Raw genomic sequence first — 23,192 nt, 5'->3', positions numbered from 1 at the left:
CAGATAGCCCTAAACAGAAATACTGGTATCCCATGGATATTACTCACATTAACTCAAAATTTCTTCTTATGGCTTCTGGGATTTTGGGTTTTGTAACACGCACAGCCTAAAAAATAAAAGTGAAAAAGCCAAAGTATATTTGAAAAATAAATCTTCAAACTAAAATCTTCCACAAAAGAGTTCCTCAAATGATACCAATAAAACAACAATAACACAGCTATCTACTGTCACTAGAAAATCTGCTTTCACACCATCACACTGAGAATCAGAGATACGCTGCTTCTTGTTTCCTTCAAAAAAAAAAAAAGTCCAACTACAAGTAAAACCACTCTACCCACTGACAAGATAAACTCCAGGGAAAAGGTTCTTCCTTAAAAGATGCTTTACAAAGCTCCTTAGTTTAGTATTTTCACTTCCCTTTTCAAACTTGCAAACCAAAGAGAGAGAAGGAGGCAAAGTTCCAAGGCTGAAATTGTCAAGTCTAAAGCAGTCAAAGACAAACATAAACAAAAATCTACAGTCAGAGTATGCAATTTTATATAGTATGTAACAAATAAATGTATTAATTGCTAAAACGGCAATTGGTCACTCTCACTGTAAATAGCCCAATGGCTGAAGGAAAACAAATACCAATAATAACTTAAATTCTTTGTCTCTAGAATCTCAATTGGAACAAAAGTCTACCTGTCTTTGTAGAAGTTGTTTACTGGACACTGTCTAATTATGGTGTATTTTGACATTGTCAAGATGTAGAAGTGCTGTTTTTCCACGGCTGACTTTTCTACATCAAGGACTTGATCTCTCAAAAGCCTTTTAAATTTTTTAAAGACTTATTTATTTATTTATTTATTTATTTGAAAACCAGAGCTACACAGAGATAGAGATCGATCTTCCATCCACTGTTTTTTTCCCTAGATGGCCACAAAGGCCAGGGCTGGCCAGGCTGAAGCCAAGAACCAGGAGGCAAGACAGTGAGAGACAGACTCAGGTCTTCCATCTGCTGGTTTATTCCCCCAAGAGCAGTAACAGCCAAAGCCAGGAGCTTCATCTGGGTCTTCCATGTGGGTGGCAGGCACACAAACACTTGGGCCATCTCCCCCTGCTTTATCCCTGCCATTAGCAGGGAACTAGATAGGAGGCAGAACAGTTGGGACAGGAACCGGTGTCCATAGGAGATACCAGTGTCACAAGCTATGGCCTTAACTGCTGTGGCACAATGCCAGTCCCTCTCAAAAGCTTTGGATTTTATTAATTAAACACTTTACATTCCCACCTAGACTGCACACATGAAAGAGAACAAATGTGCAGGTAATTTTTGAGGACTATCATAACTAATAATGAATACAAGTCACAATTCAGAAATAGAATTTGTGAGAGATGCCAGATTTCACTAAGACTATGTGACTATCAGACACAGGAGTACAGATGGCCTCTAACATAGATGAAATTGACTCAAAGGGAAGCACTGTCATGTTACATTTAATTAATTAACTGTTAATTAACAATTAATTAACTGGCTCTAAATCACTTTAACCTTACAAAAAAGAAGCACAAAATAAGGCTCTTTTAAAGAATCCTTTTTTTTTTTAAAGGAAGATTTATTTATTTATTTTAAAGCCAGAGTTACAGAGACAGCGAGAGACAGAGACTCAGGTTTTCCATCTGCTGGTTCACTCCCTAACTGGCAGCAACAGCAAGGGTCAAGCCGAAGCCAGGAGCTTCATCTGGGTTTTCCATGTGGGTGGCAGGGATCCAAATACTTGGGCCATCATCTGCTGCTTTTCCCAGGCCATCAGCAGTGAGTTGGATCAAAAGTGAAGCAGCCAGGACATAGACCAGCATTATGGTGATGGCTTTATCTTCTACGCCACAATGCTGGCTCCACTGAAGAGTCCTATTTTGCTGTATGAGGCTACAGAGCCAATCAGGTTTGCAAATTTTGGGAAAGCTCAGATTTTGAAATATGTAAAAACATAAACATCTGGTATAACACACAACATGAGTAAGCTGCATCAAAAGAGATCTAAGAAATACATTCAGGAGCTGGTGGCACAGAAGGTAAAACTGCCATCTGCAGTGCCAGCATCCCATATGGGCGCCAGTTCAAGTCCCAGCTGCCCCACTTCCAGTGCAGCTCTCTGCTATGGCCTGGGAAAGCAGTGGAAGATGGCCCAAGTCCTTGGGCCCCTGCACCCACATGGGAGACAATGAAGAAGCTCCTGGTTCCTGGCTTTGGATTGGCCCAACTCTGGACTTTGTGGCCATTTAGGGAGTGAACTAATGGATGGAAGACCTCTCTCTCTCTACCTCTCCCTCCCCCTCTCCCTTTCCCTCTGCACCTCCATAACTCTGCCTTTAAAATAAAACAATCTTAAAAAATAGAATCACAACATATCCAAAAACAATGGAAATAATGTGCATAAACATACACACACGCACAGTGGCGAAAAAAGCTGACACATGAATATACCTGTTGAAAATGACCCCTGAGTTATAAGCATATATTTTAAACCAAAGTCAGAATACTACATAGTCATTCCCTTAAGTAACATTAAGGAAAAAAATAACAAAGATGACAACTTTTACCATTCTTTGTTGAGTATGCCACAGTAGTTTTTAAAGAATAAAAGTGTGATATAGATATAAGAAAGGGCAAAGTTAAAATGCTGTTATAGAGAAAGTTGATTCAACAGATGTTTATTGGGCGCCTACTCTGTGACAAATGTTTGTTCTAAGCACTGTGCATACGGCAGAGAATAGCAAAGCAAGTTGGCTCTCAAAGAATTAAAAAATTTGGAAGGAGAAAAGAGATAACAACAAAAGACAAATAAATTAACATTTCAGATAACGGGCTGGCATTGTGGTACAGTAGTTAAGCCACTGTCTGGGACACCTGCATCCCACACTGGAAAACCAATTGCAGTCCTGGCTGCTCCACTTCCAATTCACCTCCCAGATAACATGCTTCGGAAAGCAGTGGAAGATGGCCCGGGTACTTGGGCCCTTTCCACCCTCATGGAAGGCCCAGATGTAGTTTCTGTCTTTTGACTTCAGCCTGTCCAGTTCTGCTATTGCAGGCATTCAGGTAGCGAACCAGCAGATGGAAGAGTTCTATTTCTCAACTTCTCCCTGTCACTTTGTTTTCTGAATAAATAAATAAATCCAAATATTTTTCAGATAATTATGATTGCTAAGTGAAAACTTAAAATAGGATGATTATAGGGCTGGGAAAGCAACAGCCTATGGAATGGAAAAATCAACATTTTTATTTTGGCATACTTTATGATTCAAAAATTGAAGAAAATTAACCCCCCCCAAAAATCATTAGTGAATTCAAAGAAGCTGGAGAGAAACAATAAAGCCACCAACAATCATCTGCTTAGAGCAGGCATTTGGCTCTGTAAAGATGCAGTTGTGGTGCCTGTATCCCTTATCAGGTGGAGTACCTGGGTTTAAGGCCCAGATCTGCTCCTGATTCCAGCTTCCTGTTAATGTGGTAAGCAGCAGGTGATGGTTCAAGCAATTGGGTCCCTGTCATTCAAACGGGAGACCTAGATTGAGTTCCTGCTCTTGGCTTCTGCCTGGCCTAGGCCTAGCCATTACAGGCATTTGGTGAGTGAACCAGTGGATGGGAGCTCTCTCTTTCTCAAAAAAAAAAAAAAAAAAATTATTAACTGCATTTCTCAATGCTTTAAAAAAGAGCTACAATCGCTTCTCGGCCTTTTGGCTAAGATCAAGTGTATATCTGTTCTTATCAGTTTAAAAAAGAGCTACAGACTGAACAGCACTAAAACTCATTAAATCCATCAAAAATTCCAAAAGAAATAAAAAGGATGATATGATTAAGTAAAGCCATAAACTATTTTAGTATTTTAGAATTTATATGCCAATTTGGGTAGCTGGGATAGCTTGAAATATCAATAATAAAACCGCATCTGGCAAAATATCAAAGGCCATTTTTTTAAAGATTCATTTATTTACAGGCAGTGGGAGAGACAGAGGGCAGTTTTCCATCCACTGGTTTACTTCCCAAATGGCTGCAATGATTGGGGCTGGTCCAGCCCAAAGACAGGAGTCTGGAATTTTATTTAGGTCTCCCACCTAGGTGACAGGAGCCCAAGCACTTGGGCCATCTTCCCAGGTGTGTTAGCAGGGAACTTGGTCAGAAGTGAAGCAGTCAGGATTTGAACTGGCACCCATTTGGGATGCTAGCGTTGCAGGAGGCCACTTTACCTGCTATGCCACAACGATGTCACCAAAGGCTGTTATTTCTGAAAAGATGATATATCTTACCAGATTTTTCTTTTTTTTAAAGATTTATTTGAAAGGCAGAGTTAGAGAGAAGCAGAGGCAGAGGCAGAGAGAGAGAGAGGTCTTTCATCTGCTGGTACACTCCCCAAAGGGTCCCAACAGCCAGAACTGTGTTAATCCAAAGCCAGGAGCCAGGAGCTTCTTTCACGTCTCCCACACAGGTGCAAGGTGCCCAAGGACTTGGGCCATCCTCCACTGCTTTTCCAGCCTATAATCAGAAGCAGAGGAGCTGGGACTCAAACCAGCGCCCATATGGAATGTTTGCTGGCCCCTTACCAGATTTTAAAACTGAATAAAAAGTTGAATTATCAGAGCCATATAATATGTTAAAAAGAGGAAGGCTGGAAAATAGAACTGCAGTTCTAAAAATGAATTCTAATATTAAAAAATTATATTATGACAAAAGCAACCCAAACAATGGAGAACTTGCCTCCATTTAAGAATGTATTAATAAGCCACATTTTTCATTCAATACTATTTTTATAAAATAATAAATAAATGTAAGTACATTCAAAGGTCCTTCTTGCTGTTGTGCAGAAAACAAAGCAGACAAGGACAAAAGTGAAAGTGTGGAAAGGAATTAGGAGGCTACCATAGAAGCCCAGGCAAGAGACGTGTCCTGGTTAAAGGATGTGGCAGTGAGGATGGAGGTATGGACAGTTTCACATGGATTACAAGAGTAGAATCAGGAGGATATATTTTTCTGACAAGCAACTTGCAATATATATCAAAAAGCCTTGGAACAGGGTATATACTTTGACTCACCAATTCGACTAAAAAAAAAAAAAGTATTTACTTGTTTACCCACAGCGGCTAGGACAAGGCCAAGGCCAAAGCCAGGAGCCAGGGACTCAATTACTTTAGTCATCACTGCTACCTCCTGGGGTGTGCATTATCAGGTTGCTGAAGTCAAGAGCTGGAGCTAGGAACTGAACTCAGTTTCTCCAATGTGGGATGCAAGTGTCCTAATGAGTAACTTAACTTCTAGGATAAATGCCTACCCCAGTTCCTTTTAAGAATTAACCCAGAAGAAGCTCCTGGCTCCTGGCTCCAGATAGGTGCAGCTCCAGCCACCGTGGCCAATTGGGGAGTAAACCAGCAGATGAAAGACCTCTCTCTCTTGTGTAACTCTGACTTTAAAATAAATAAATAAATCTTAAAAAAAAATGTGAAGGATGCATATAATAGTAAAAAATCCGTTATCATACAAACTCACTAAACACAACCATTAAAAGTAATTAAATGTAAACCACTGGGGCCGGCACTGTGGCACAGCGGGTTAAAGCCCTGGCCTGAAGCTCCGGCATCCTATGAGTGCCGGTTCTAGTCCTGGCTGCTCCACTTCTGAACCAGCTCTCTCCTATGGCCTGGGAAAGCAGTAGAAGATGGTCCAAGTCCTTGGGCCCCTGTACCCATGTGAGAGACTCGGAGAAAGCTCCTGGCTCCTGGCTTTGGATTGACGCAGCTTTGGCTGTTGCGGCCATCTGGGGAGTGAACCAGCAGATGGAAGACCTCTCTCTGTCTCTACCTCTCTCAGTAACTTTGTCTTTCAAATAAAGAAAAAAATGTAAACCATTAAAACTAATTAGCATTAAAAGATGTGGGGGCTGGTGCTGTGGCATAGCAGGTAAAGCTGTTCCTTGCAGTGCTGGCATCCCATATGGGCACCAGTTCGAGTCCCAATTGCTCCACTTCTGATCTAGCTTTCTGCTAATGCACCTGGGAAAGCAGCTGAGGATGGCCCAAGGGCTTGGCCACTGCAACCACATGGGAGACCCAGAAGCTCCTGGCTCCTGGCTTTGGATCAGCCCAGCTCAGGCCATTATAGCCACTTGGGGAGTGAACCAGGCGATGGAAGACTTCTCTCTCTCTGTCTCTCTCTGTAACTCTCTTTCAAATAAATAAAATACATATTCAAAAAAATAATGATTTGGTAAATCTATATTTTTGACTTGGAAATATATTTGCATACACTGTTAGTAACAACAACAACAACAAAGCAGGTATGTAATGATTCTACTTTAGTTTCTCATGTATTTATACCTAACAGCATATATATTAACAAGAATCTGGAGGGGCAGGTGTTGTGGCATAGCAGGTTAAGCCACCACCTGCAGGGCCAGCATGACATATGGGTGCTGGTTCAAGTCCTGGCTGTTTCACTTATAATCCAGCTCCCAGCTACTGCACCGGGGAGAGCAGAAGATGGCTCAAGTATGTGGACCCCTGCACCCACATGGGAGACCCAGAAGAAGCTCCTGGCTCCTAGCTTTGCTCTGGCCTACTCTCAGCCGATGCAGCCATTTGGAGAGTGAATCAGCAGATGAAAGATCTCTCTATGTAACTCTGCCTTTCAGATTAAAAAATCTTAAACAAAACAAAACAAAAACAAAAACAAAGAATCTGGAGAGACAACCAACTATGTTATCTCTACATAGTAAGATTATTGGCGAATTTCACTTTGTTTCTCATCCCTTTCCTAATACTTTCTTCTTATAACATAAAATGTGCATATTTGTATAAAAATATCCAAAACATATAGAACTACAACAAATCAAGAAAATTAACAATCCAGCAGATAAATTGGTAAAGATTTTGAATAGGAACTGACAGAATAGAGTATAAATGGGGGCCAGTGCTGTGGCGTAGCAGGTAAATCCGCCGCCTGCAAAGCCGGCATCCCATGCCGGTTCAAGTACCACCTGCTGTACTTCCAATCCAGCTCTAAGCAATGGTCTGGGAAAGCAGTAGAAGATGGCCCAAGTCCTTGGGTCCCTGCACCCACACAGGAGACCCTGAGGAAGCTCTTGGCTCCCCAGTTGTGACCAACTGGGGAATGAATGAGCAGATGGAAGACCTCCTCCTCCCTCTCTCTACCTTTCGAATCAAATAAATAAATCTTTTTTAAAAATTGAGTTTAAATGATCAATAAAAATATCACACTGTTCAACTTCACTGATAATCAAGGAAATGCAAATCAAAGACAGCTACTTGTGTAACTTCACACCTATCCATATGGCAAAAATAAGCACATGTGATTGGTCCCAAAGCTCATAAGGTTGTGTGGGCAAACAAGTATTTGCACATACTGAAGGTAAAAATATAAACTTTGTATGGCCATTTTGAGAAAATCTGTACAAACAAGGAAATGTATGATTATTCATTACATTATTGTTTACTAACAGCAAAAAATCAGGACAGGGAATATCAAGGAATTCTACACAGCCATTAAAATGAGTTAGATCTCCAAGTAAGAACCTGTAAAGAATCTATGAATCTCTGACATTCACATTCACTACCTTCAAAATTAAAAAACTACTCCAGTAACAAGTGACTAGACATCAAGAAGATTCCTTTCAGACATTTCAAATGACCCTTTAACTTTGGCAGTTTCCCCTCAGGCATTCTTTAGATAACAGCACAGCATGAATGAGGCCACAGGAGAAAATTCACCCATCATTCCAGGGTGGTTTATGAGAAGCAAGCATGATCACACACAGTGAATGTACACGGTCAACAGCGGTGCCACTGACCACAAAGAACTGAGACACATGTGACACCCCAGGAAGCTGCAGCAATATTCACCACAACAATCAACTCATCTACCGCAGTCTCTGAAATGGGACACTAGAGAAGTCGGCTTACCACTTTTCAGGCACTCCAGATCCACAGTAGTGGCTTTCAAAAAGTACTGCCCATGATGACAGTAAGAAACACGTTTGTTTTGACACCAATATAAATACCACCCCCATATACTTAAAGTTTCACGAGTTACTTAAACTTACTACATGCCATTTCTTTTCCTATTCTATTCCATTCTATTTAAAATGCTGGTCATGACCTACTAAAAATGATTTTACAACCCATTAATGGATTTCAATCACAACCCATTAATGGATTTCAACCCCAAATCTGAAAACACAATGATTCAGAAAAGGGTGTAATCTCTTACTATTCTATCTCCACATACTACTGCCACACTCACTATTAAGTCCAACTGCTACTCAGGCCATCCACCCACTGAAATACCCAGTTCTCAGTCCTCTCACAGAATTTTCAATGAACTTTTCCATACCTACCTAAAATCTTAACACAGTCACAACCTTCCCAGACCACACAGAAATGGTCTCTTACAGCAATAACCACCCTGTGAATTCATTTGGCAACTGAAACTTTGTGATATTTATTTTGTCTAGAATTATTGTTCAACTCTTAGATTTCAAGTCTTTTTTCATAAACTGAGGGCAAGGATTACTCTTATACTGATTTATAACCATCACAGTATTTAAATAATGTATCACAAAGGCAGAAATAAGAATTCTATTTTTTCTAAGAGCCTCAGTTTATCAATTTTCTCTAAGTATTCACAAGAAAGTGCCATTAATAAGCTACAAGAGTATTTTATTTTTGTGGAAACCTAAAGTCAAATTGAGAAAAGTATTCTACAAATTACCATAGCACTTCAGTATTTTAAATATGATAGGAGGATTAAACTCAAAACCCTCAAAATTGCCGACAAGTTCCCTTGGAAGAGTGCTTACCTGTATGGTGAGACCTGGGGCCATGACGTTTAAATCTTTCTGTAGAGCTTGTTTCAGGTTTTCATCTATTTGATCTGTTTTCAAAGCCAAGAAGAAAAGATCTCATGATACTCAATTTTTCTCACAACACATTAAAGCCAAAGCAAAGGCACGATCCAATAACCTAAGTATTAGTCCTAAAGTTCAATAGTATTATCTTTTAGTAGAGCTTAAACTGCTTCATATATGTATTTTCCTTTTGTGTAGGAGAAAAGTGTGGTGATCTATTAAAGAAATTAAGGAAGAAGATGACAAGTGTCAGGAAAAGAGGTGCAGAATAGAGAGGAGGCAGTATATGAATCTACAGCCTGACCGAATTTACTCAGAGAAAATAAATACACAGAGATGGGTCATGTGACCAGCTGCCGGTGTGCACACTGATAGAACATGTAGCAGAATGCCCTGGCCCCAGGGGATGGGCCCTTTTATAGCTTAGGAGGGACAGGGATGGAGTTGGGGGTGGGGGTAGCAGGCAGAGGTGAATTCATGGAACTGGTCTTTCAGGGGCCTTGGGAATCTGGAAAAGAATGTGGGGATGGAGTATGAAGGCAGTAAGATGTGAAATCCAAGTGAGATTCAAGGACAAGGAATAAATTCCAATGTTTATCCATCTTTTGGGCAATGAGCAAGAATGGCTGAGGCTTATGTCTTTGTTCCATCAACAAGTAACTAGTCTGTTTATCCAATAAGCTTATTATTGAACTTTGGACAAGTTATTTATTAGATAATTTTTTTTTGCCAAATGTTCTTTTTTATTTATTAGAAAAGTTTAATATTAGACTTAATAAAAAAGCTTACTGTATAGAATCTATCTATCCCATAAATGGAGAATTTGGGTCTCTTGTTTATTAATTCACGGCTACTACTTAATGCGCAATCTGATTCTCATAAAAAAGCAAATTTCTCTCTTAAGTCAATGTTAATTCAGATTTCCAAACAACTAAATTTCATTCCCACACACCTCAATCTTACATTTACCTTTGGATTTTAAAAGAAAGGAAAAAAGTTCATAGAAAAGTCTCTGAAACACACACAGAATGTACAGTAATAATGTCATCTCTTCACGTGATGCAGCAGAGTTCATGCGAAGACCTGAGACTGCAGTCCTTACTTACAAAGGCCTATTTGTTAACTGGCCCTTAGTTGGCAGCTGGGAACCTGGATTTGGGGAGGGTCCCTGGCATCCCCTGAATTGATACAAGAAGCTCACGGTCCCTAAACCATTGACATAAACAATGTGGTTTACCCTGAACATCTGCTTTTCTCCTGGGAGACAGGAATTTTAGTATCGGTTGGCAGAGGGTACACCTATGTGACCAGACCTCAACAACACTCACAGCACTGAGTCTTGTTTTTTTTAAAGATTTATTTATTTATTTGAAAGTCAGAGTTACACAGGGAGGGAAAGAGAGACAGAGAGAGAGGGAGAGGTCTTTCATCTGCTGGTTTACTTGCCAGATGGCCAAAATGGCTGGAGCTGCGCCAATCCAAATCAGGAGCCAGGAGCTTCCTCCAGGTCCTCCCATGCAGATGCAGGGGCCCAAGGACTTGGGCCATCTTCTACTGCTTTCCCAGGCCATAGCAGAGAGTTGGATTGGAAGTGGAGCATCTGGGACTTGAACCAGTGCCCATATGAGATTCGGGCACTGCAGGCAGTGGCTTTACCTGCTATGTCACAACACGGGCCCCATGTCACAGGGCCAGCCCCAACACTGAGTTTTTTTTTTTTTTTTTTTTTTTTTTTACAGGCAGAGTGGACAGTGAGAGAGACAGAGAGAAAGGTCTTCCTTTTGCTGTTGGTTCACCCTCCAATGGCTGCTGCGGCCAGCACACCGCGCTGATCCGATGGCAGGAGCCAGGTGCCTCTCCTGGTCTCTCATGTGGGTGCAGGGCCCAGGCACTTGGGCCATCCTCCACTGCACTCCAGGGACACAGCAGAGAGCTGGCCTGGAAGAGGGGCAACCGGGACAGAATCCGGCTCCCCAACCGGGACTAGGACTAGAACCCGGTGTGCCGGCGCCGCAGGCGGAGGATTAGCCTATTGAGCCACGGCACCGGCCAAGACTGAGTCTTTAATGAACTTCCTCAGTAGACAACATTTCCCATGTGTTGTCACAACTTGTTACCAGGAGAATTCAATACAACCTGTGTTGACTTCACTGTGAGAGGACTCTTGGAAGCCTGTGTCTGGTTTCCTTCAGACTTTACCTATATGCCTTTTCTTTTTGCTGATTTCACTTTTCATCTTTTGGGTGTAATAAATTGTAGTCATGAATATAACTTTATGCTGAGTCTTGTCAGTCTTCCTACGAAATTACTTGGTGTAGGGGGAGAAGGGGGAATTTGGGGAGCCCAGAAACTAAATTTCCTCAAATTATCTACTAAGTAGTAATAAAGCTAATGTCATTAAGTTAACATAACACAACACAGTGAGTAAATGAAGTTACTCTAATCTCTACCAAGTTATATAATTGCTTTATTATAAACTCAAAAGAAATTATCATAGCATAAGGTATACTACTACAGCATTGATAAATGAGTTTTACAAGATATCCAATAGGCTATTACTTACCAAACAATTCAATGTAAACTTCTTGAAGTGTGTGGGCACTGCAAAACTGGTTCAGCTCATGGTGGATTTTATTGAAGATTAAGGTCTTATCATAATCTGCAGTGTAGTTCCTCACGATATCAAACACTGAAGGAGAGGTACAACCCAGGTTTGTTTCACCCAAAAGCACCCAGGTTTCTCAGATTCAGGATAAATATTAAAGTAATAAACCAAAGGGCTTCAAAAAGTTCATGGAAAATGCATACTATGAATTTCACAATTCTAACTTTCAATGAAGTTTTTGAAATCCCTCATACACATTATGAAAACATAAAACACAACTCAAAAATTTTGATGTGTTTCTTCTGCTCAATTTTCCAGATATCCTTGCATTTGCTTGCAGTACTAATAGATAAACCTCAAATTCCATACTAAGAAGAGCAAACAAAATTTTTATTTTGGTGTCTTTGTGAAGATGAACTGAGAGGCACAGAGTTCAGAGGCACACAGGGAGAATCTAAGACAATTAGTGTAAAGTAAAAGCTTAGGTAAGAAGTAAAGAGGAAGTGAACTAATTAAGGAACAGTGGAGATAAAAGAAGGAAGCAGCTGTAAAAGACTTTTTTTTTTTTTTTTTTTTTGACAGGCAGAGTGGACAGAAAGAGAGAGAGAGAGACAGAGAGAAAGGTCTTCCTTTTGCCGTTGGTTCAACTTCCAGTGGCCGCCGCGGCCGGTGTGCAGCGGCTGGCGCACCGCGCTGATCCGATGGCAGGAGCCAGGTACTTATCCTGGTCTCCCATGGGGTGCAGGGCCCAAGCACTTGGGCCATCCTCCACTGCACTCCCTGGCCACAGCAGAGAGCTGGCCTAGAAGAGGGGCAACCAGGACAGAATCCGGCGCCCTGATTGGGACTAGAACCCGGTGTGCCGGCGCCGCAAGGCGGAGGATCAACCTATTGAGCCACGGCACCGGCCAAAAGACTGTATTTTTAAAAGGCAGTTTTTAAAGACTATAAAAAGACACCAGGTTAGAAGGGAAAGGAACTAATACTGGGCTAAGCTTTAGGTCAGACAATTTATATACATTAGCATGTAATATACCTGCCAAAAATCTCATCTTACATATTAGCAAACTAAGATTTCCTAAAAGAACCTCAGAAATGTCTCAAAAGGTACATACCAAGTCATATCAGAAACTATGCTCTACCTACAAAACTTGCGTTCTGTTTCTTCAGACCCAGCGACTTGCTTCACAGCCTTCCCATACCAGATACTACATGCAAACGGATTCCAGATCACAACTGATGATAGACCATTAACAGACACTGACATTCTTTGGGCATTTTCCAAATGAATTGGTGATTTCAGAGTTTCCTATTTATCTCTGCTTACAGACCCATAAATTCCCTCCCTTCTTCTATTTCCAATCATCTATTCCAATCATTTGTGATGAGCAAAAATAGGTGAAAAAAAAATGAGGGAAATACTTAATCTCTGAAAAACATGATCAAAATCCCTTTGACCAGAATATATATGTTCTCTGCTCTGAAATATTTTCAGTTTTATTCACGGTGATCTAAGTTCTTGATTTAAATAGTACCCATTCTAGGTCTGTGGACTTTTTTTTTTTTTTTTTCCAGGCAGAGTGAACAGTGAGAGAGAGAGAGACAGAGAGAAAGGTCTTCCTTTTGCCGTTGGTTCACCCTCCAATGGCCGTCACGGCCGGCGCATTGCGCTGATCCAAAGCCAGGAGCCAGGTGCTTTTTCCTGGTCTCCCATGCGGGTGCAGGGCCCAAGCACTTGGGCCATCCTCCACTGTACTCCCGGGCCATAGCAGAGAGCTGGCCTGGAAGAGGGGCAACCAGGACAGAATCCGGCGCCCCGACCAGGACTAGAACCTGGTGTGCCGGCACTGCAAGGCGGAGGATTAGCCTATTGAGCCACAGTGCCGGCCGTGGACTTTCATCTTTTACCAAGAAAATGCTTTCCTCTCACTGAAGACTTTCAGATTGCTTTGCAACTTACAGCAAATACCAATTAGAAAAGATTCTTTTGACAAATCACTGTGGCCCAAGGAAGAGATTATTTATAGATTTTTAGCACAGAAGGAAATGATCTCTCATCCTGACTGGATAAAATGCTACTATCTCATTCCAGAAATAATCAATAATCAATAATCTGGCTCTTGGAAACACTAAGCTCGGAGAAGAGTAATTCATATGGTTGCAGTCTGTTGCCCACAATTTGTGACCTATTTCTGTCTCCGTTTCCTAGAAATAGAAAATATTCTAGTAATTATTCTCTAAATAAACTTTAAAAGTACTTTTCTATTTTCCGGGGAATCTTCTAGTTAGAAAGAATCTGGTTATAGCTATAAGTAACATACCATAAGCTATAAGTACTAACATACCTGCATAAGGAGCCAACATATTAACCACTTCTATTCGGTCAATATAGATCATGACTCCACCACTAAAAACAAAGACAGGAGAAAGTGTGAGCCATTAAAGGAATCCATAAAAGAGAGGTACAGATAGCCCTATGAAGAAACTAATAATCAAATATATTAACTCAAAACACCAGGTCTGCTTCATATTATTTTGATACAATTCAATATGGTGATTATGTTCTAGAAATAACCTCGACCTTGCTTGCCTTTCTTTCTCTAGGTCAGCAACCTTAAAAGTGAGGTCTTTAGAACAACAGCAAAAATGCTGGGAATTTATATAAGAAACACAAATTCTCAGGCCTCATCCAGACCTACCAAATCAGAAACTCTAACATCGGATGGCATTTACTACTATACAGGAGAACGTGAGATGACATAATTTTAAACTACCTTTCACTGAACACCTGCTCTAGGCCAAGTGCTGGGCTAACCACATCATATACATTAATTCTAATCCTTAAAAAAGTAACTCTGTAAGACAGATCTTACATTACTCAATTTTTACAAATGAGGAAACTAACCTTAGAAAAGTCAGTAAAGACAAAGGGTTAAATGAGACCTCTGTACTTTCTGCTCAATTTTACTATTTCTCTGAACAATAAAGTATACGAAGCGAGATCATCAGGCTCTAAAACTTCATGCATTTTTCAGTAACACCCTTATGGCTACTAAGACGGAAAGCTTGTATTTTAGAGATGGGTCTTTGCTAACAATGCTCAGATCATAAACTTCTCTGGGTTACTTTCATTCCTATTTGAAAGATGTTCAGTGATCAACACACTTGAGCAGAAGCTCCATCTGAGCTAATAGGAGATTACTAAGCAAGGAGAAAACTTACCTCGTTCCACAAGGCACATTTTTAACTTCATCAGTTTGTAGTGTTGTCTAGGGAGGAAAAAAACAGCATCAATACTTCAGACACAATTCGTCAGAGTACTAGTGGTCCCAGAAGCAAACCTCAGGAGAGCTGCTGGGAGTAAGCACAGGACAGCTCCAGGCCCCAAAATTGAACTATCAGAGTAGTCATTTCCTTTTGTATCTTAGAATTGAAGTATTTGAGAAAGAAAACATTTCATAGCTAATGTTTGAATCCAGATGCACTGGGAAAGGTTCAATGTTCAATCTGTTGGTAAGTGGAAAATTCTGCCAGAGTCCCTTATTCACCTGGAGCTGAATTGAAATTACACACTTCTTGGCTAATCTATGAGAACACTATGGCTCGGACTTGTGCTCTGGATTTTGATTTCACTGCTAATATTATGGTTTGCACTAAAGACACAAATATCACAAGCATACAAGTACTCTAGGATTACAAGCTGCCCGTGGCTTCAGCAGCAACCTTTCTTCTCTAAAGCTATAGACAACATTTTAGCTCAGGACCTAGTGATCTCTCATGTGTTCCATTCAGTTTCTCTTTTAATAAAAGTGCCACCACCAGTACTGCTTCCTTCGACTGAACCAGCAATCTGGCACTTGATTGCTCTGCCCATGCCACATCTTTGTGCAGATCTAGAATGACTTATTACCTTCTAAAGCCTCAGTTATGTCAGGCAATCTAATGAGTCTAGTCTGGACACACTGCACCTTATCAAGCACATAGCAACATACTCCTTCACAGAATGCAAAAGAAATAGAAAGCAAATCCCTGAAGAGCAGAGGAGATGAAATCCTTACAAAGCAACCCATCAACAGGTATACAACAACAGCATATAAGCTCGGCTTACTAAGTGTTAAGTCACAGAGAGTCAAGTAACAGCTCAAAAAGCTCCCTATAGTGAAATATTCAAAAATCAGGACTAGAGGGAGAGAAATAAGAACAGATGAGACACAGAAACTAAAATTCAATAAAATCATATTCAAATACACAAAGTTGAATACAAACTGCATGTATAGGTGTCAAGAAGACTGGTTTGACTGGGGCAGAAGAGGTAAATTTAAACAGGTGAAATTCTGCGATGAGAACATGGATATTAGAAGAAGGACCTGAATGTTGGCTGGCACTGGGCTCTCCCTAGTCCTTCTTACACAGTTACAAAATGAATCTTTAAAAACAAATGTTTTTTACTTAATTCCTTTGTTCATATGTGACGCAGTCCTCATTAGCCATTTTATCTGAAGCCAAGAAAGCCAGCTGGAAAGCTAAATAATTGATTTATTTAGGTTAATTTAGTGAAGGATATGTAAATGGAAAGCTATAAATCCTGGAGACATGATAGAGGAAGGACTTGATCACAAGGTTATGTATAAAATTCCAGGAGAGAAAAAGAATAAAACAGCTCTTGGCTTAAGAAATTAGGGTGGGGACAGGCATTGCGGAGCACTGGGTTAAGCCTCTGCTTGCCACATTGAAAAGGCATTCTACATAGGAATGCAAATTTGCATCCGGGCTAGCCAGCTTCTGATTCATCCCCCTGCTAAAGCAGCTGCAAAAGCAGTGGATGATGGCTTAGGTGCTTGGGCTCATTGTTCCTGGCTCCAGGCTTTGGCCTGGTCCAGCCATGGCCATTTGGGAAGTGAATCCCTTTCTCTGTCTCGCCTTCTTGTCTGTCACTCTGCCTTTAAAACAAATAAATCTGGGGCTAGCACTGTGGAGCAGTAGGTTAAAGCCCAGGCCTGCAGGGCCAGCAACCTGTATGGATGCCGGTTCAAGTCCTGGTTGGTTTACTTCCCATCCAGCTCCCCTGTTAATGTGCCTGGGAAAGCAGCAGAAGATGGTCCAAGTACTTGGGCCCCTGCACCAATGTGGGAGACCCAGAAAAAGCTTCTGGTTCCTGGCTTCGGATGGCTCAGCTCCAACCATTGCGGCCATATAAATATAGAGGTGCTGCAGGCAGTGGCTTCACCTGTTCTGCCACAGCTGGCCCCCACTTTATATTCTAAAGGCTGAAAGTTTTCATATAATTTCTCTAAACATTATTCTTATTCTTGCTTCTTACTTTGTGAGATTTCACATAGATATATATTCCTTTCAACCGCCAAGTTTGTTAAACCACCTGTTTATTCAGACAGGGTTATGTCTTCTGAAATATTCAAAAAATCCTTAAAAATGAGTTCCCTTATTTCTTGATTTCATATCACTTTTTTTATTTATTTATTTTTTTACTTGACAGATAGAGTTAGACAGTGAGAGAGACAGAGAGAAAGGTCTTCCTTCCATTGGTTCATCCCCCAAATTGGCCTCCACGGCTGGAGCTATGCCGATCCAAAGCCAGGAGCCAGGTGCTTCTCCTTGGTCTCCCATGCGGGCGCAGGGCCCAAGCACTTGGGTCATCCTCCACCACCCTCTCGGGCCACAGCAGAGAGCTGGCCTGGAAGAGGAACAACCAGGACCAGAACCCAGCGCCCACATGGGATGACAGCGCTGCAGGCAGAGGACCAACCAAGTGAATCACAGCGCTTGCCCCATAACACTTTCTTTAAAAAACAAAACAAAACAAAACAAAAAAAAACACATTGTATTTATTTATTTGAAAGGCAGAGTTACAGAGAGGCAGAGGCAAAGTCTTCCATCTGCTGGCTCACTCCCCAAAAGGCAGCAATGGGCTTATCCAAAGGAGCGAGGAGCTTCTTCCAGGTCTCCCACGTGAACTGGATGTGAAGCAGCCCATATTGGAGGCCGGCACTGGAGGCGGCAGCTTGACCTGCTATGTCACAGTGCCAGCCCCAAAGAACACATCCTTTTTTTTTTTTTGATAGGCACAGTGGACAGCGAGCGAGAGCGAGAGAGAAAGGTTTTCCTTTTGCTGTTGGTTCACCTCCCAGTGGCCGCTGTGGCTGGCGCGCTGCAGCCGGTGCACTGCACTGATCCGATGGCAGGAGCCAGGTGCCTCTCCTGGTCTCCCATGGGGTGCAGGGCCCCAGCACTTGGGCCATCCTCCACAGCACTCCCGGGCCACAGCAGAGAGCTGGCCTGGAAGAGGGGCAACCGGGTCAGAATCCGGCGCCCCAACCAGGACTAGAACCCGGTGTGCCGGCGCCGCAGGCGGAGGATTATATTGAGCCGTGGCGCCAGCCAAAGAACACATTCTTGTAAGGGTTTTTATTAATATAATTCTTTCCTAAAATGTTGTTTCACATATGAACATTCTAATTTAGTCACATTGACTCCAGTATCTATTTTTTTGAGATGCAAAGTTTATTGATTGCACCAAAATCATTACTAGTTTCATCTACATCTTTAAAAGTGTAATAGTTACTACTGTATACACAAGGGCATTTCTAAAAGTCTATAGTTTTTTTCACAACACATAATTCCCATGTACTTTTAGAAGACCCCAAATATTCATGGATTGCAAAATTGTTTTGGGTCAAAATAATCTTTTAATCCCTTTTCTACAAACATTACAGATACACACATACACAGTGCATTTGTTACATATACAATTAAGCTATTCAATGTTAGTGTTATATCTACTTTTATTTCTGTACATAAGTATGACTTAACATACAAGTTTCAATACAACAGAGACAGATTTACCTGGCTTTGAACAAAATGAAAAAGGGCCTTGATTTCCAAGGGTCTGATGATGCCATTGCTAACATCACTATAAACCATGAGATCACGCAATTAAAATATTAAAATTCTTCCTTGTAAGAGGCATAACTGAAGTCTAAAAGAGTTAAATGACTTTACCAAAGTCATGCAAATAACAGGTGGCAGAGCCAGGTTCTAATCACACATTGTTTCCTGAGAAATCAGCTCAATTTAACTTCTACACTAAGTAGAAAGGTCAGAAATATAAATGTTGTAACTCCTTCCAAGAAGTTTGGAAACTTTCTAGAAAGAAAACAAACACACAAACTTAGAGAAAAATACAAGAAGACACCATTATTAAAGGAAATAAAGCCAAGTGCCAAAATTTATAATACAGATTTTAAGAGTTATAGATTAGAAATCTGCAGAGAGTCTAAAAAAGGCAGGAGAAGGAAAGATGGTGAATGAAGTGGTGAGAGCATGAAACAAGGCAAGAAGGAATAAATATGGGAAAACAATAGGGAAATCAGCATGGCTACAGGAAGAATGCCACATTGCACTTCAAAAGAGAACATTCTTTCCTTAAACCATCTAAAAGGGAACCTGAGGGATTTAAGTATTCATAATTAAATTTTCATTCAGCAGGAAGCCTAGATTTAGAACTACAAGATTAAATAACACTGAATTTTCCTGAGTCCTGAAAAACTAGCAGCAGATGGTACACAAACTTCTGAAACCAAAGATTTAAGATCACAATGAGCTTGCAGTAGTCACAGCCTAATCCTGTTTTATCACCTTATGTCAAAAGATATTTACCAAGTGTTTTCCACAGTCAAGATATTCTTTTCAAGTACTTACTGTAAATATCCTGGGATGCCGTCAAAATACATTCACTAAAGTTCCACATAAAATTGTGCTTAATGTACCAGAAAAAAAATGTGAGGCAGAAAAGTTATGTATAAAAATTCAGATCCTCCTTGTTAACAGTAGACTAGGCCTGGTTGGGGCGCCGGATTCTGTCCCGGTTGCCCCTCTTCCAGGCCAGCTCTCTGCTGTGGCCCAAGAGTGCAGTGGAGGATGGCCCAAGTGCTTGGGCCCTGCACCCCATGGGAGACCAGGATAAGTACCTGGCTCCTGCCATCGGATCAGTGCAGTGCACCGGCCGCAGTGCGCCGGCCGCGGCGGCCATTGGAGGGTGAACCAATGGCAAAGGAAGACCTTTCTCTCTGTCTCTCTCTCTCTTTCTGTCCACTCTGCCTGTCAAAAAAACCAAAAAACAAAAAACAGTAGACTAGGAGCCTGCCCCTAGGGAAATCAAACACTGCTCTAAACTAAGCAATCACTGGTTTGCACTTCCAGTTGTGTTCCTAATTCTCCCTTTTATTTTTGACAGCACCCAACAGAAAACCTGCTGTATACTACATACTAAGTAGTGTTTCCAAGCTGCCCAGTTCATCCTTTTAATTCATGTCAGGATAATAAGGTTGTTCACAATCAACTCATGCAAGACAACTGTACTCTGAACTTTAACTCCCACATGTAAGTAAATACCACCATCTGCTTAAGCAATAAAGAAATCCACGTCCACCCACAAGTGTGGTAACTCCTTCTGTCACACCTGTCTATCTGGTGTGGGGCTTCCCTAGGAATCACTCACCTGCACAGATCTGAAGGTAGTAATGAAAGGCAACATGATATGATAGCCTGGTCCACTGGGGCTAGTTAGTAAAGCTCCTCCCCTGCAAAAAAGATGTTTCAATTTGACAAAATTATAAAGAGAGAAATTCTCCTCCCGAATCTAAAATGCTATAATAAATATTTACTCTTACTCATGCTACTGACTAACAAATCTCACTAAAATGAGTTATTCGGGATGAACAACTGCTGCTGAAAATATCTACCACATTAAAAAAATGAAAAGACCAAATTAAACTGCCCATGTTCCCAATCACATCTCTGGATCTCCAGAACCGCTCTCATATTCAAAGGATTCTCCTTGGTCTTTGACCTCCTCACAGATATTTGTGAAAAAAATTCTAATGGTTTTCAGTGTAATATTTTAATTATACATAACAAGAGCTAAATTAAAATATAATACATTAAATCACCAGGTTGGAAAAAAAAACCCACAAACTTTCAAGGAAGGAGAAAATATATGAGACTCATGGTTCTTTTCATCTAACTAAAATTAAAATATTGATACACAAAATTCTGAGCAAAAACAACAAAAAATTAGCATGGAAAGATGTGGGGTGAAAGGATTAAGTTTATAAATAGGTATTGGGGGCCGGCACTGTGGTGGAGCAGGTAAATCTGCTGCCTGCAGAGCCAGCATCCCATATGGGTGCCAGTTCGAGTCCTGGCTGCTCCACTTCTGATCCAGCTCTCTGCTATGGCCTGGGAAAGCAGTGGAGGATGGCCCAAGTGCTTGGGCCCTGCACCTGCATGGGAAACCCAGCGGAAGCTCCTGGCTCCTGGCTTCAGCCATTGAGGCCATCTGGGGAGTGAACCAGCAGATGGAAGACTGTCTGTCTCTTTCTCTCTCTCTGCCTCTCTGTAACTGCTTTTCAAATAAATAAATCTTTAAAAAAAAAATCTAGAACCCCTTGCTATACTTAAAAAAAATAATGAATAGGTATGGATTTGTTCATCAAATTCTGCAATAAAGGAACTATGAAAGCATATACTGGCAATTATAAAAAGGAGACATCTGGGGAGCAAATAAAGAAGTCCTATGTTACATAACGAACAGAACTCAGCTACCTGTATGGTAAACATAAATGAGCTTGCAAAGAAGTCCAAAACTTATGATGAGCTATTTGAGACCAAACACTAATTCATACCTTGAAATGTTCTTTCCTTGGTTTTAATGTCTGAAAAACAATGCTAAAGTGGAAGGAAATCTGAATTCATCCGTCACGTCTTACATTGGAGTGCTCCCTGCTAAAACATACCACTAAATCTGCACTTTTTCTATGACTCAGGAGGGAGCTAAATGTAGAAATAACATTTTTAGGGGAGATGATGCAAACAATCAAAAAGTTGAAGCTCTTTTTGAATACACCACTATTCCAATTTCTCAACCAACCGTCCTCCCTCTTCACAGTCAGTAACAGAAGGATCTGGTGTCAACTATGTTGAAAGAAAAAAAAAAACAGTACACCAACTCAACTAAAGAGCAAGTAGCATATCCCACTCCGTTCCTCTCTTCCAGTTGAAAGGATGAAGTAAGTGGCTCATCTGTGTCTCACTTCTGTCCTCTGAGGTCCAGGAATTAACCAACGCCATGGTCATTATGGTCTTTTAAGACATAACCAGGGGCTGGCCGGCGCCGTGGCTCAATAGGCTAATCCTCCACCTTGCGGCGCCGGCACACCGGGTTCTAGTCCCGGTTGGGGCGCCGGATTCTGTCCCGGTCGCCCCTCTTCCAGGCCAGCTCTCTGCTATGGCCAGGGAGTGCAGTGGAGGATGGCCCAGGTGCTTGGGCCCTGCACCCCATGGGAGACCAGGAAAAGCACCTGGCTCCTGGCTCCTGCCAGGATCAGCGCGGTGCGCCGGCTGCAGCGGCGGCCATTGGAGGGTGAACCAACGGCAAAAGGAAGACCTTTCTCTCTGTCTCTCTCTCTCACTGTCCACTCTGCCTGTCAAAAAAAAAAAAAAAAAAAAAAAAAAAAGACATAACCAGGGGCTGGTGCTGTGGCATAGTGGGTAAAGCCGCCGCCTGGCATGCCAGTATCCCATATGGACGCCGGTTCGAGTCCTGACTGCTCTACTTCCGATCCCGCTCTCTGCTGTGGCCTGGGACAGCAGAAGATGGCCCAAGACCTTTGGCCTCTGCACCCTCATGGGAGACCCGGAAGAAGCTCCTGGCTTCAGATCGGCACAGCTCCAACCATAGTGGCCATAGTGGCCAACTGGAGTGAACCAGCGGATGGAAGACCTCTCTCTCTCTGCCTCTGCCTCTGTAATTGCCTTCAAATGAATAGATAAATCTTAAAAAAAAAAAAAAAGACATAACCAGATGAAACGAATCTTAGGAAACAACCATACGCAGGACCACGTTTTCTAAAAGCACGTATGGCAGCAAACTAAAAGCCCGCACAGTTCTATGCACTATAAACGATTTAGTCACTTCTTCAGTTACTTGTAGAGTGACTACTTCTTTCCTTTTTCATCTTTCTACAAATCATCGAGTTCACTGTGTACCAGGAATACCCACAAGGAGTCTTAATCTCTGCACAAAACGAACACAGAAGTAAAACGGACCGACACTTGTAGAGTGCTCCCCAAAGCCTGCATTATCCCCTCCTCACACCATGCTTTCCCGACCGCTGGGCCGAAAAGTACGTCCAGGACTGGGCAGTGCTCGCCCGGACGCGGCTGGGGACGTGCCCCGTCCACCCGTCTAGAACCCGAGCTGACTGCACGCGCCGCTCACCTGTAGTAGACAGCCAGGTGTCCCTCCTCGATCTTGTGGATGGAGGCGTAGAGGAGGACAGCCACCAGCCCCACCACCGCAGCCACCAGCACCCGGGCTTGAGTCATATTCATCCTTGTCGCTCCTAGGCGAGCGAGGCAACGACCCTCAGCCCCATGAGTGACAGGCCCACTCCCCCCTCCCTCCTCCGGGGAGCCGGCGCCCCCTCACAGGCTGCGCGGGCGAGTGCGGCGCCCTTTTCCCCGCATTTCTCCTTCCTCTCACAGCCCGCTTTCCCCTCGCCAGCCCCTCCGCCCGAGGTGGCCCGCGGGCCGCTCCTGCTCGGTGAGCGTCGCGACGCCCCCTCCCCACCGCCGCTCAGTCTGTAGAAGGCGCCGAGAACGCGCCCAGC

The 23,192-nt window shown here is 42.1% G+C and overlaps 1 protein-coding gene and 1 pseudogene across 3 annotated transcripts in view; one reads left to right on the top strand and one right to left on the bottom strand.

The window, feature by feature from the left end:
• Positions 1-23,192, bottom strand: part of ERLIN1 (ER lipid raft associated 1) — a 39,985-nt gene that overhangs the window by 16,630 nt on the left and 163 nt on the right. For all 3 annotated transcript variants that reach the window (XR_007911086.2, XR_519178.4, XM_002718646.5), the window contains exons 2-8: positions 22,802-22,925; positions 20,021-20,102; positions 14,728-14,774; positions 13,851-13,912; positions 11,464-11,589; positions 8,853-8,926; positions 48-106 (exon numbers count right to left, since the gene is read on the bottom strand). Coding sequence is in view for 1 of the 3 variants with exons in the window: in XM_002718646.5 (XP_002718692.1) it covers positions 48-106; positions 8,853-8,926; positions 11,464-11,589; positions 13,851-13,912; positions 14,728-14,774; positions 20,021-20,102; positions 22,802-22,914 (563 nt within the window). In the remaining 2 variants the exon portion in view is untranslated. The remainder of the gene's footprint in view (positions 1-47; positions 107-8,852; positions 8,927-11,463; positions 11,590-13,850; positions 13,913-14,727; positions 14,775-20,020; positions 20,103-22,801; positions 22,926-23,192) is intronic.
• LOC127484298 (U2 spliceosomal RNA) lies at positions 3,708-3,818 on the top strand (annotated as a pseudogene).

This window comes from Oryctolagus cuniculus, chromosome 15 (genome assembly GCF_964237555.1).
Source record: "Oryctolagus cuniculus chromosome 15, mOryCun1.1, whole genome shotgun sequence".
Classification (NCBI taxonomy): domain Eukaryota; kingdom Metazoa; phylum Chordata; class Mammalia; order Lagomorpha; family Leporidae; genus Oryctolagus; species Oryctolagus cuniculus.
This window is presented reverse-complemented; position numbering and strand designations above follow the sequence as displayed.